Source organism: Tenrec ecaudatus, chromosome 7 (genome assembly GCF_050624435.1).
Source record: "Tenrec ecaudatus isolate mTenEca1 chromosome 7, mTenEca1.hap1, whole genome shotgun sequence".
NCBI classification, from domain to species: Eukaryota; Metazoa; Chordata; class Mammalia; order Afrosoricida; family Tenrecidae; genus Tenrec; species Tenrec ecaudatus.
This window is the reverse complement of record NC_134536.1, coordinates 126,747,016-126,762,294: the sequence shown is the minus strand read 5'-3', so window position 1 is coordinate 126,762,294 and position 15,279 is coordinate 126,747,016. Positions and strand designations below refer to the sequence as shown.

The window sequence follows — 15,279 nt, the reverse complement described above, 5'->3', positions numbered from 1 at the left end:
AAATAAAGGAATGTATTCTGAGATTAGCTCCGAAAAGCCAAAATTCACCTCCAGAGGCTGTTAATCACCTCCACAAGTCTGTTAATTTCTTGGTAGAAACTATGCAGGTAAGAAAGCAGTGGGATGACATATATAAATCCCTGAAAGGAAATAGTTGCCAACCAAGAATCACGTATGCAGCAAATCATCTTTAAATATGAAGATATTCCAAAATAGGTAGAAATTAAAAGAACAGTGAAAAAAGGGTCAACCTTGCAAGCTATATTAAATAGGGTCCTTCAGACAGAGAACCAATGGCATTGGATAACCTTTTATTTTTCATGACTTCCAATTTTTCTATATTCAACCTTGTATATTCCATTTTGCAATTACTAATGAATGGTTACAACTCTTCTCATTTTAAGTTGCCCCTATCAACAAATGAAAGTCCTGAAAACTTACTCTATCCATATCATTCCGGTCAAGTCAATTCTGCAGAGGCTACTACAATTCATATGGTTTTCAAGAGCCAACTTCTTCAATGGTTTGTCAGGTCCTCCTTCCTCAGTTTGGCCATTCTATTAAAATCAGTCCATGATCCTGCTTGCATTTGAAGTCCCCTTAACATAGATTCTGTCACCATAGTAACATACAAGCTACACAGTATGACAAACCGACACCCAAACAGTGGTCAAAACTATTAGAGGGAAGTAATAAACAAACGGACAGCTGCTTTCCCCTTAAAACAGAACAACTCTTACAGATCATGGACAGATAAACCATCAGGCGTTGTCTGACTTAGCACTAAGTAACCTACACTAAAATTAATCTCCTCCCAACTAAGCTTTCCAGAAGCAGAATCATACATCTTGTACCAAAATAGGCTGTTCTTCTCATGTTCCTAATGCAAGGCTGACTGTGCCACATTCTGCACTTTTCAGTTGAGCCCTTAATATCTATGAATTACATACAAAATTCATAGTTTGAAATTCTATGGCCTTGAAAATCTGATTCCAATCTTTTTTTAATCCTTTTCTCAAGTATATTAAAGAAACATTTCTTATATTCCAATTAAGAAGCTCATGCGGCTTATTAAGAGTGATCTCACTTCGAAATAGTGGTTAAATTTGGATTTATTGACATGAAATGCAAAAGCAGTTCCGTTTATCTGACATATAAAATATAATAATTCTAATTTCAAATTCATTCTGAACACCATACATAAGCTTAGTTATGAATGGCTAGTTAATGGCTTATTTTACAAGCATAAAAACTTTGCTAAAACAAAGACACAATTGGTTTTGAGATGAAACTGTTTAAAAAACCCAAAACCATACTATATTAATTACCATTCCCTACTTTGGAAAATAGCCATTCAGGCTTTAATACTATTATAAATAATTTCCTTCTTGCCATACTAGGAGGTATCATTTCCTGACAAGTTGAAGAGAATAAATTAATTAGATATGCTAGAACCCAAGTCACGTGTTGTCAGTCACCTTGGTATAACAGAGTGAATATCAACAGTTACACCTGGCAGATTCATGTAGTGAAACTCTAATGGGATTTTTCAACTGAATGTTAAATAATTGTATTCTATGCATAAAATGAGATTTTTCTGATATTTAACTTTGACTGAGTAAAGAACCATCAGAAATAATATTTCTGGCTCACCACAATATCACCCAATCATACAATATCCAGTTGGCACAGATCTCTGACAATTTTAATGACGTGCTGCAACTGAACCTGGGAAGTAGAATGCTAGGGAAAAGTTTGTGTCTATAATAAACCTGAAATTCCCGGAATCTACAGGTTAGGCATTTATGAAAAGTTCTGGCCTGAACTGAAAGTTTCACCACAGACCAGAAACCTAACCATGGCATCGGATGCGAGTAGTTGTAAGGGTTTAGCATAAATCAAGGGATTGGACTTTAGAAGATCATCAGAAAGGAGAGAGAGAGAGGGAGAGAGAGAGAGAGAGAGAGAGAGAGAGAGGGAGAGAGGGAGAGAGGGAAAGAGAGAGAGAGAGAGAGAGAGAGAGAGAGAGAGAGAGAGAGAAAAGAAGAGAAGAGAAGAGAAGAGAAGAAGAGAAGAGAGGAGAGGAGAGGAGAGGAGAGGAGAGGAAGAGAGAGAGAGAGAGAGAGAGAGAGAGAGAGAGAGAGAGAGAGAGAGAGGTTTTCCAATGTCCAGGAGCCCAAGTAAATTACATACTACTTATAACTTAGGGAAACTGTAGCTCACTTACACGGATAGTCTCTCATATTGAGGCAGGTGAGTTGCCTGTCAGTGGGATCTGTGCCATGGAGAAAAGCAGATGTTAAGACCAGGAGAAAGCTCTCTCCCTTCACCTTCCTGTGGGATGAGCCATGCAAAGACCTGCCTGAGCTCTGTGATATGGCCACCGCCATCGGATCCACACAGCTCTGCATTCACAGGCCTGTGATTGTCCTGCATCTGCTAGGTGAACCTGAGAGAGACTTATGACTAGTATCAGACTTGAGCTGGACTAGACTGGGAAGTTCTATTGTTGGACGATGACTTCTTGATATAAAGCTCTTTCTGATACATTAAAAAAAAGAGAGTGGGAAAAAATGGAAACTCCTTCCCGCACGGTCTTCTAGCATATTCCTGAGAAAGCAACTTGGAAAAGTGGTGGAGGGAATCTAGCTCAAGAACACCCCCTTGGCAAGGGCCCGGTGGTGCCACACAGGCACAACTCAACCGTCATCAGGACTCATGCGGACTGCTTGCTTGGAAAGCGAGCTGAGATACAGTACGATTTCATGGGGTATGAGGTGGCGATACAGAAGACAAATAACAGAACTGAAGTAGAAAAGATTAAGGGCAATGGGGGCAATCGATGAGAAGCACTTAGTAATGGAAATTCATTTTAAAAAAATGAGGGAAAGTAATCCAGTTTTAGTGACAAAATGCTGTGTATCTTGAAACTGTGTGTGTGTGTGTACATGTGAGCATGTCTGTGTTTTTGCCACAGCAGGTGTTTTAGTCTGTTTATGCTAACTATGTGCTCCTATTTAATTTACTCCACAGCAGGAACAGACAGAATAAACCAGGATTTCTCCACCACCACAACCCCCAGATGGCATCTGCAAACTCCTCTTCCCCCTCATGTAAACACGGTGTGTGTTCAGTTTGTTGAGCTACGTACACACATTGCAATTTTGCTCAGTCTGAATGTTTAGTTGGCAAGAAAAACATTTCCTTCCTGATTCATTAGTCATTAAGGTAAGTCCATGCCCATTAATTTTTACCCAATCAAAAATTGGTTAGCTTGTCCATTTGGGTAACCTTATTCAGTGAAGTTTTATGTAGGACAATGTTTAAAACACCTACAGCCATTCAGGGAGCCGTGGTAGGGTAGTGGTTATGGGTTGGGCTGCTAACCACAGGTCAGCAGTTCAAACCCGCCAGGGATCCACAGGACAACGATGAGGCTTTCTACTCCTGTTAAGAGTTGTAACAGTGTCGGTGGAAACCCCCAGGGGCAATTCTACCCTGTTTTAGGAGGTCACTATGAGAAGGCATCGACTTGATGTCAATGAGTTTTATAGCCATTTACAAAGGCACCTTCAGTGGCAGCCGCACAAGACTAGTAATGAGGACCGAGCAGTGCCTTGTACCAGCTGCTTCTGCCAGGGAGACACGTGCCACGTAACGGAGGTAAGGGATTAGAAAGGGAGGGGCTAATCACTCAGCGAGCGAGCCTAACAGTTGGGGGTTCAAACTTACCCAGACTGCCTCGGAAGATGTGTTTCTGAGAAGTCAATGCCTTGACAACCCCTATGGAGCAGTTCTGCTCGGCACACATGGGGGTGTCAGACATCCATTCACCTTGAAGCACCCCCCCAAGAAGAAGCCATTCACAAAGAAGCACACAGAGTGGACGAAAGTGAGGCTGTCCAGTGGGTAAGAAGCACTTGAAAGAGATGTGGAAGCTCCCCAATAAAAACAACAGCTTCAGTGAAGGGAGAAGAAGTAAAAGAATGAAGAAGGAAACCCCAATTTCATTTACTGTCTTACTGTATGTGAACTGGTTGTCATGAACCAATACACAGCTAGGAATCAATACATAACTGCCGCCAAAAGAACACACACACCGATGCCACCACCATTGCTGCTGAGTACCGTGGATGCTCAATGAAAATCGGGATTGCCTGATTGGAAGTGGAGGACATTTCAAAAAAAGAATCAAACATGTGCAATATGAACTCTGTGGAAAGCACAGTTTGCCTCCTCTACGGTAGTGTACTCAGTCCTGAAATCTGTATCACAAGAGAAAATTGTTAGAAATCTTTCCCCCAGAAAAAGGAGGAAAACAAATTCAGGGGAAAAGGTGGGGGAAAGGACAGCATGCTCATCACTGATGGGATCAAAAGAGGAAGAAATGCCTTTGACAAACAGTTGTCATGAGATATATATCATGTATCAGCCTGTGGATCTCAAACTATGGATAACGTTGTACAGAGGGGGAATTCCAGGACACTTCATCGTCTGCATATGGAGCTTGTACAGACAAGAGAATATTCCATGATTTAAAATGAGGAAAGGTGTGTGCCAGGGTTGTAGCTTCTTCCTTGATTTATTCAGTCGGTATGCTGGGCAAACACGGCGAAGCTGGAGGAGATGAAGAAGAATGTGGCAGCAGGAGCAGCGGAAGGCTCATAAACAATCTGCAGTCCGCAGATGGCACAACTGGGCTTGCAGAAAGGGACGGGGCCCGAAACACCTGCTGATGAAGATCAAGGATCCCAGCTGTCAGTATGGATTTCAAGTCAATATCAAAATCCTCACAACTGGACTCCTAGGTACCATCAGGAAAAATGGAGAAAAGATTGAAGATGTTGGGTGCCATTGAGCCGATCTTCTCTCATGTGACTCTCTACAGCAGAGTAGAAGTGTCCCACAAGGTTTCCTACATTGTAACCTGCATGGGAACAGAGCTCAAGGTCTCTTCTTCCAGTCACTGGTGCATAAACTGTTGCCTTTCACCACTGAGCTACTGTCTTATAAATCCATTAATATGTGTTTTGGTTTGGAAGATGAAGCTTATCTGGTTGCTAGGACAGTGTGTGTCACGTGTACAGGCAGAACCAATGACAGAGCTCAGATGTCTGTGCTAAAATTCAGGCCTAAGTAGTCACACATTCTACTTTTGATGTTTCAGAAGAAGTCAGAGTCTAAGTTTTTTGTGAAAACATTTCAATATTAGCAATTGTGCTTGCGTATGTCTGTGTGTCACTACTGTCAAGCCGATTCTGACTCGTGACCCTATATAGAGCTTCCGAGGCTATACATAATCTTTATGGAAGCAGATAATCACCTTCTCCCATAGGGCAGCTGGTGGGTTTGAACTGCCAACCTTTTATTTAGCGATTAGCAGTTCAATGCTTGCTCAATAGCACCACTAGGGTTCCCCACAATAAGAAAGCTGAACAAATTGATAAAGATAATCAAGAAATGTTCCTCAATTATTCAGAAAATTAAGAATATAAGGCAACAATTCCCCTAAAAACTGTAGACACAGGTGACTAAAGAGAACCACAGCTGACTGGGAGGAGAGACCTGCGTCTAGAGGCAGTTACTGACAGAAATACTTGAAATAGTCATTGTTTAATTCCTGGCAGTTCACTGTAGGTTAGCTAGAGAGCTGAAAACTCTGGAGAGAGCTCAATCTTAGGTTGGCCTCAACACTCTGTGAGTGTTACCTCCAGGAGCCCACCTCGTTCTCACTGTGAATCTCCAAGAGAAATCCTCTCATACTCACAACAGGGGAACGAGCCTTTCTGAAATATGCCCCAAATGCATAACCTCCTTCCAATAATTACAAAGCATCAGACAACTCACAAACAGAAGTATCCTTTTCAAAAGTATCCACAGCATGAAAGAGAATCAAAAAAAGAATTGTCAAGACGTGAAGACACTATCAGCATGAGAGGACAATTAACTACAAGGTAGTATCTTCAAGTGGATGCTGGGACAGAAGAGGGCCATGAGATATGAGCATGTATGTATACACATACACTGTATACATCTAAATCACATGCTAATATAATAACACAAGAAATAATACATATGTATATATGTGTGACATATGCATACAGAGGAAAACTGTTAAAATCCAAGTAAGATGTATAGTTTCCTTAAAGTAATGTATCAATGCTCATTTCCTACTTTTGATACTTACGCAATGATTATATACGAGATTACCATTAAAGGGAGCTCCCCTCTTTCTCACTTATCTAACATTTCACCAAGGAGAGAACACTGCTGGCTGTGATAGGGTGCTGAGTCCGTTCAGCTGGGCCCTGGGCCTCAGAGGTGCTCTGGCAGTTGCGCAATGATGCAATCAGCCTCCGTTTTGGCGGAACGCTCATTTTCACATAACAACCTGGTCGATGGGACCCAGTCATGTCACAAGCATGGAATGAGTGTCTCTGTACAATTTTTCTCTAAATGGAAAATTAACTCCAAAATTGTTAAGGGTTGAACAGAGTTTGGGGAACATTAGAGAGACAGAAAGCCCATGAGGGCCTTTCTGTTGCAGAGCACGGAGAGGCTCTTTTTAGATTAGGGCTCCTGTGAGCCCTGCCGGTTACGTAGCCATGTTGAGTCGTCAAAACCCATCAAATTGTCGCTGAAACTTGGTCAGCTTAGTACATGTTCATGATACTCAGATAAAGCCTACAAAAAAAGGATCCCAGATGTAACTATACTCTCTCTATATTTAAAAAAAATTATTGGGTTGAAATCCCCACATGAAAAAATGCAGAGGACAGATGACAGATAAGATTCTTACCAGATTAATTAACTGAGTGTGAACTACATCTTCTACCAAAACTGCTGTTTCATGAAGAGGCCTCCGGGCATCTCCTAAAGAAAACCTGTGAAACGCAAAGTAAACATGCCAACATTAACAGCTGTGAAACTAAGAGGGCAGAAAGCAAAAGACACTTAATAAAGAGAATCTGCTTGAGAACCTGCAAATTGTCCTTCCCAATGAAAACAATGGGCACATAAAGAAAAGGCATCTCTCCTGTACAAGGGGCCGATTAAAAGTAAAAAAATAAGCCTCTATGCTTCTACTTCTCAAACTATTATTGGGCATTTACTGCTTTAAAAAACAAACAAACCAAACAATAAGCAGTCCATAATATTGGCAACTGAAAAAGCACACTACTGTAATCCAACTACCAGTGTAAGAATACAGTCCTCGCAATCATAAAGTTATAGGAGCATGTGATGTAATCAAAATAAAAACTTAGAAAATATATGTGAATAGCATAATTTCTAATTATACACAAGTATGTTATCAAGAATGGAAACAAAAGTGGCCTTCCAGTCCTTTTGAGATTGCTAATTGTTCATTCACACTCATGACTACGACTGCTGACAGACTACTTGCTTCGCATAGAGTCCCCCGAAAAAAATTCACTCCAAAATTAATATAAAGGGATTCTATATTGATTGTGGTCACAGGTCACCTAGCAAAAACAAATGCAGATCATCTCACAAGGCACACATTTTACACAGAGACCTGAAAGAATTCCCCCAGATGACATATCAGGAATCATCCGTTAAAAATCAAAACTTACAACACACGTAAGAAAGGATTTCCTCATGAAGAATCAACAAACTACAGAATCAGACCAACAAAGTCTATCGCCCCAGGAAAATCAGATTTCTATACATGTGATTCATATTATATTACAAAGAAATAAAGGAGAAGTATATATAAGAACAGAATATTATCAAAGGTGCTAAAGAAATACAATTAAAATAGTATTTATTTTCAAACTTAATAGACTGGAGACCAGATTAAATGAAGCTAAAATGAGAATATTCAGAACTACAGATCTGAGGAAACTACTCATAGGTCAGAAAATAGTATGACTAATATATTGCCAAAGTTTATTCTGATTAAATAAATACATTCCTAAAAAATACATATGTAAACTACCAAAGCTAACTTAAGAAGGAACATATAATCTGAATTTTCATATAATAAAAAAAATCAAATAGTTTAAAAAAAACATCTGAAATGTGAACAAAGTATTCAAAGAAGAAATCATTCTAACTTTATACACCTCTTTCAGAGAATAAAAAAAGACATCCCCTCTTCATTTTAAAGGTAGTAGAACCATGGTATCAAAACTTTCTTAGAAAAGTACCATGAAGAAGGAAAAGTCACAGGTAACTTTTACTCAAGCACATAAATGATAGTATTTTATGACTAAGATACATTCGTTGAAGAAAAACAAAAGCCTGTATTTTTAATAATTTATTACATATTTAACTACTGCAAAATATGAGTGAGAACAATGTGTGATTATCTTCACAGGTGCAGAAAGATTGCTCAACAAAATTCAACAAGTATTCAAGGGAAAAACTTTTAGCAAACTTAGCCTAACAGGACATTTCTTTAATCTCATAAATGGAATCGACCAAAAGCCCTAAAGGAAATATTACACATAGAATCACTTACTCCCTTTGAAATCTAGATCAATCCAAGATGCAACTTTTATATATAAAAATTATAGCCAGAAAATTAAGACAAATAAATATTTAAACTAGGAAAAGAAAAAACGTTTTAATCATATATAACTTTTTAATCATTGATAATCTGAATCTAAAATAATCTACAACTTAATTGAAATTCCAACTGTAAGATAAATTCATTAAAAATCAATTGAATTTCTACTTATCATTAACATGCAAACAAACAAAAAGAACCAAAGAGTACAGTTTTTAAAAATACAAATGGATTCTAAAATGTGTAGGACAGGGTCAAGGTCGTCCTAGAAGAGGTTGACAGGGTTACAGTACATAGACAGTAAGTGATTGGGGCTAGGGGCATAAAAACCAACTGAACATGCTTGTCCATTATTAGACATCACGTTCGCACGTTGTGCAGGAAGTTAAAAAAATTCCATACTGAACACAGATGAAGATTTTTCCCCCTTGGGTCATATTTAACTGTTCAAATTAAGGTCTAATTAATTTACTAATTGGTACCACTATATACTCAACTCACACATGTAACCTAATATTTTGAAATACTCCTTATAGCAATAAAACGCACAAATAACAAGCTATCTCTCTCAAGTTCTACTCCGTGAACCTAGTTCTCATTAGCATCAACAAGTAGCTTGTCTTCTAAACAGTCATAAAGACATATAGTCAGATGTGTGATTGAATGACCACATTATTTTAATTTTCAGGATTGGTGATACTTCAGTTTCTACCCACCCCCCCCCAGCACCCCCAACTTTTCTCACACTGCTTCTGGAACCCTTTCCCCCAGCCTAACGTACGCGCAGAACAGAAAATTAGCCATGAGGCTGGTGGTTTTCACAAAATAGAGAATGCAAACCCCTGTACCTTGCCTTTTGCTCTGCATTGTATGTGATATTCTAAAATGAGTTAAAGACAAAAACCTAAGCCACTGATAATGAGGTGGAACCTCTGTCCCCTTAAAGATCGATCATCCCCTCACTGCTGACTTGTCCCGGGTTTACTCCCCTGCCAGGCAAATTGATAACCAATCCCTTCGCATACTGCCTAGAGAGCTGTCAGGCACTAGCAGGCTGGACGAGCTTCAACTGAAGGTTCTTCAGGAAACTTTTCTTAAAAGGTGTGTCCCTCTCCTGGTCTCTTGCAGTAGTTCCTTAGCTATTCTAAACTACTCTCCAACTTAGAAAGGATTTTGACTCTGGGGGCCTAATCCTACAGAGCAGGTCCCCAGCGATCCTGCGGGTCTTCAATGGGGGCTGGCAGTGCCAGGGCCACTGCCAGCGGATCATCACAGCTTAAGGAAGGAGGGTTCTATTCAGTGCCTGGATCAAATAGCTCACTGAGCACTGGGTTCCACTAAAACTGCAAGCCCCTCATCAAGCACATGATGAAAGAATGGTGTAAATGAACTCATTCAAGAGGTGAAGTTCAGAGTCCTTATTTTACACTCGAATACGGGAAGATGGGTGCTGGCCAGAAACGACGGGACTCTTGTGTTACAAGTTTACCACTGACCCAGCCTGATTTTTCTATGTCCAATCGTCTAAAACTGGGAGCTAGCCTTTAACTAGGCACCAATTTTTAAAAGTCTAGAAATAGATAGTGCCACAAGAAAACAGAATAAAAAGAACAGTTACAGAAATACTTCCAAAAGAGAAAATAAGTTTTTAAAGATATACACTTGGTCCAACTACAGTCACTGTGTGTTCTTAAAGAGCAAGTTCCATTTCAACAGTTACTGACGACAGTTAAAGGGGTGGGGGAGTGAATATCTGTGCATGATTTTCTGTGTACAGGCCATAGACTACTACATTAGAAATCTATGCCACGATGCTGCTCCAGTATGATGTCTCATAACGTATCCATAGACCCAGTCTTTCCATTTGCACCTATCCCTAACTATGAAATACAATCGACTCCAAACTCTTCTTTTTCTTTTGTTTTGTTATAAGTGTCCAATCCAGAACATACGTCAATTTGCAATTCTACATGTTCAGTTCAGGGACACTGAATACATTCTCTGAGATACACACCCATTCCTGAGTTGTTTGTCCTTCTTTAACATTTGGTGTGCATTCAAGTATAAGCCAAGTTTTTCAGTTTTTCACATTTTTATGCAGTTTTTGGGTTAAAAGTAGGTGCTTCGGCTGATATCCGGTATTTTAATTGCCCCCGGAAGTCTCCTATCTAACCTTTCAAGTTGCTGCTGTCCATTTAAGATTCCACGCAGACCTTAAAAGAGCTCAACGCTCAAGATGGATGGATATTCTTTACCAGTTAAGCTAAACTATTATTTGATTTCATGAAGACATAAAGAGATACTTCTGGTTCAGGCTTAAATATTAAGTCAGCGCAATAGTTTCAGGGCTTCATCCTGCCACACTGGTTCCAGAAAGTCTAGATTCCATGATTATTCAAACTTGGGTTAATCTTCTTCCCATCCCTTTTTGATCAGGATTCTTCTATAGACTCTTGAATCAAAATGGCGAGGAAAGGTAACTGTAAGTCCTTAGTAAGTTTACAGCTCACCAGGGGGTAAGCTGTTTTGAGCCAGCACAGCAACATATATATCCTTTTTTCTTTTGAAATGATATCAATTTAACATCACAGCGGATCCAGGAGTGAGAAGTTTCCAGAATTATTCTCAACCAAATAAAACAGCCTTGAGTCCACAAAGGTCATGCTATGCTCCTCACAACAAAAAGACAAGGTAGCAAATGGTTTGTTTTCTTTTAAGGAGCATGACTGAGTAATGAACAAAAGTTGTGCGTGTACTTTCCAACCATATCCACATTATTTCAGTTCTGTGTCCTTGGCAGGAACTTCTCCTGGCACCCCAGCTCTTCAGTCCTCTGCAGGTGTTTAACTTTAGCCTATGCAAACGGCTGTACTCTTTAACGTCCAAGTCCGTCTGTCTTCAGAAACAAGGTAAACTATTTTAGGAAAATACCTTTTACAGCATGAATTGAGTAGTAATTTGAAATTATGAGGTAAGAGTAATAAATAGGAAAGCAGGTCCTGCAGATTGAATACATGGACAAAAACAACAGAAGAAACGGCACGAATGTGACCAAGTATGCTGTGCGGAAACGGTTTCCATGAAACATACTCTTGCCCCTTAGAGTCGTGTTTGCACTGGGGATATTATCTCAGGATTTTCTATGAATCTTTTTCTGTGTGTCTAACAGGATCTCTGGTGGTAATGTTGGGTAAGTGTTGGACTCTCACAAGCAACGTCAGCTGTTCAAACCCATCAACTGCCTCTGCGGGAGAAGCAGGAGGCTGTCTGCTCCCATAAATGCACACAGCCTCCAAAACCCAATAGCGGGTCATGATGTGTCAGAATCGAATTGATGGCAGTGGGTTTGCTTTGTTTCTTTTTGTTTAACCATAAATCTAAAATAGTTACTTTCAAATTTTTAAGTACTGATTAAGAAGATAGGGGAAGAATCTGATCATGGTTGAAATGAAGAGATTCCAAAAAAGCATCCCAGAGGTGCTGTGGTAGTAATGTGTAGCAGAGACCATGCTGGCACAGCCACCAAGTAGAGGAGCCCCACAAGCAGACCTGCCTCCCGGGCACCCAGGAACCAGGCATCAAAGGACAAAGCGGCGCTTCTTCGGCACTCTGTGTGAGTCTTCTTGGATGCTGAGTTGCTTTCCATGCTTCCCACTGGCTGCGAACGCTAATGTGGTGAAATTATTCTGGATGCTGTGGTTTAATAATTGCCGTGGTCTTGGGAGCTACATTTTTTGTTTTTTTTTTATAACTCCAGGTTTTTGGACGATTTCCTACCCCAGGTAATTGACATTAGTTTGGATTTGGACTCTGACTACTGCTTGGTGTAAAAAGGCCTGTGGTGACATTGCGTCCCTCTCTCAAACAGAAAAAAGTGTCCTTTCTCCCTTCAATACTTATTTGATTATACATTTATAGGCTACGAATTACTGTAATACCCAAGAATTTCTCCTTGCTGGGATTAGATAGATGAGCAGGCTGGAGCCCTGACGTACACTCTAGTCAGCTAACCATGTCCACTGTGTTGACATGCAAACACAGACATCATCCTGTTTATGTCATTTTTACCCAATATTTGTTGAGACTCATTTACCCACTGTCCACAAAAAAAATAAGACAAAAATGTGCAAAAGGCTTAGCCGCAATTAGTCATTTGAAGCAATCAGACAACTATAAACACATGCAGATTATCCTTACTCCTCAATTTGTAATGACTCTTTTACAACTCTGGGGCTTTTATTTACTTGTCTCTTAAAGGAAAATGAAAACTCAGCTAACAATGTCTCTGAGAAAGCAAAATAAGATAAAATACCCAATAAATTGCTAAGATAGCAGGTAAGACAGGTAGGAAACGTGAATAGAATCAGGAGCTGGAAGTGCCAGCAGAGGGAGGGAAGTTTGGGCTGATATAAACAATGAGATGATGGTGGTTGTGGCCATGACAAACACTTGAGTTTAGGGAGTGTGTCTTTGTTTTTGTTGTTGAACAAATACTTATTGAATGTTACATGCCATGCCAGGAACTAGCTGAGAGTGGAAAAAAAAAAAAGTCCCATAAACTATGGAAATGATTGCTAGGTAACTATGCTAACAAGTAGCTATCAGACCAGTTTTTAAAATTAGATGATTCATTCTGTTTGTTTTTATTTGTTATTTATATTTCAGATCATCGACTTTGTATTCAGCAGTTTGAACTACTCATCAAACCCACCAATGGTTCACTCTTCGCCCACTCCTTGATTGCCTCATGCCCATTTACAGCTTAGCCTGGGCCCATGGCCAGGCCCAAGCAACTAAGCCCCTCCAAAGACTCCACTCCTGTCTTCTCACAGGTTTCCATTTCAACAGCATGTTTGTGGACAGACCTTCTCCAATTACTATCACTTAAGTCCTTACTTGAATGAGTCAACCAGTATTTCTTTGTTTTATTATATTGTGGTCCTGTACAAAAATTCTTTTGAAGAAAAAGGTTCCAAACCTTAAAGGAATGAAAATTTCCAATCTAGGTGCTGAACAAATCATAAACCAGGAATACTGCCTTTTAGCACACAGATATCCGGGAACACAGCAGGTCTAGTTGTCAATACTTTGGAGGTGAAAACACAAGTCTTTGGGATGGGGATATTTGAATCCATTTTCATGCATCTTGGTTGTCTGGACGATAATTTACCATCATATCCAAAGACACAGTGAGAGAAATGTCCTTAAATAACTTGCTGAACTTCTGTCCACTATTACCATGGAGCACTAGACTGTGAACCACAGGTTGGCAGTTCGAACCCACCAGCCACTCCACAGGAGAAAGATGAGGCTCTCTGCACCAAGAGAGATTTACAGTCTTGGAAACCCTAAATAATATTGCATTGAATTGGAGTTGGTTCAATGGCAGTAGCTTCAGCACACTACGACATTATCAAGTAAGACAAAAGCAATTTTAATCTGACATGAACTGTGCACTCATGAAAATTTCTGTGGTTGTTTCCCTGCCTTCCAGTTGGTTCCCACACATAGCCACCCTAAGTTCAACAGAAGGAAACCTTGCTTGGTCCTGCACCATGCTCACAATTGCAAATCCCATGCCTGGATTGTGATGATGGTTGCCTAGTTCGGTGTTCATCTATCCTACACACAAACGTATAAATGTTTAATGTGTAATCATCTGGGATTATCAACAAATTCACCATGGAAAAGAGAGTGGAATCCATCTTCTCTCGCCACTTTTTAAAATGACCTAAACCTATGCCAAAATCATATAACTTAATTACACTTCCTAAAATAGAATTCTAGAAAAACCATCTGGCAGTAATTAATGCCACTGCTGTATATAATCTCTCTCCTAGTATATTTGGATTTCTAAGATATAATTTGCCAAAAACAATGGTTTTAGTTTCATATATTTATAATACTGACGAAAGAAACATGTCAATTAAAAAATATGGAAAATCATGCAAAATTGTTATTAAGCAACTCAAAAATCAATTGTGCAAATATTCGAGACCGCCAACAGGAAAATGTTTAATATATTCCAGTTGTTTCACATAATATATTCCATTTGCACCTTCACAAAGGGCTTCAGTTGGAATCAGGAAGTGTACAAGGCTAGCACCTACACAGAATAAATAAAGAGTAACCAGTCATTTTTGTCCTGAAAAGCTGAGGGAAAAGGGTATTGCCAAACTTCAACAATGTCTCTCAAAGCAATCTGGAATTTAGCATGTCCAGAAGAAATGTGTTTTCAGCTTGTTCTCTGGAACACGGAAAAAAAAGTGATGACACAAGAAATATGTCAAGACACAATTACATACAAGAATCCTGCTTAGAATAAACCACAGGGTGTGTGTCATCTAAAGCAGTAGTAACCTTACATTTTGATACATGTATATGCAATTGAAAACATTTTATAGATGATTATAAAGAGCATCACTAGAACTCACATATTAATCTTTACATGTTTCTAAGGAAGCTTATGCTTACAATGAATAATACACACAGTCTTCTACATGTATTAAAATATTAATAAAAGCATGAAGCTATGAACCTACCAACCAGAAGCTTGTAAATGATGACGCATCTTTATAGACCCTATCTAAACTTGGGTAGCAACAAATATTAAAATAATTAACTTGAATAAAATAATAATAGTATGTAAAACCTAAGCTCAGAATCAGGGAATCCTAACAATTTCCTAACTACTTTCCTTATGACAGAAAGGTTTCCAAAATCTTAGCCCTTTGCACCATCTAGAA

General features: G+C 39.3%; 1 protein-coding gene across 1 annotated transcript in view; it reads right to left on the bottom strand.

Annotated features, from left to right (window-relative positions):
• The window catches only part of SUPT3H (SPT3 homolog, SAGA and STAGA complex component), a 456,451-nt gene that overhangs the window by 233,259 nt on the left and 207,913 nt on the right, over positions 1-15,279 (bottom strand). The window contains exon 3 of the mRNA XM_075555015.1: positions 6,800-6,884. Coding sequence (XP_075411130.1) covers positions 6,800-6,884 — 85 coding nt within the window. The remainder of the gene's footprint in view (positions 1-6,799; positions 6,885-15,279) is intronic.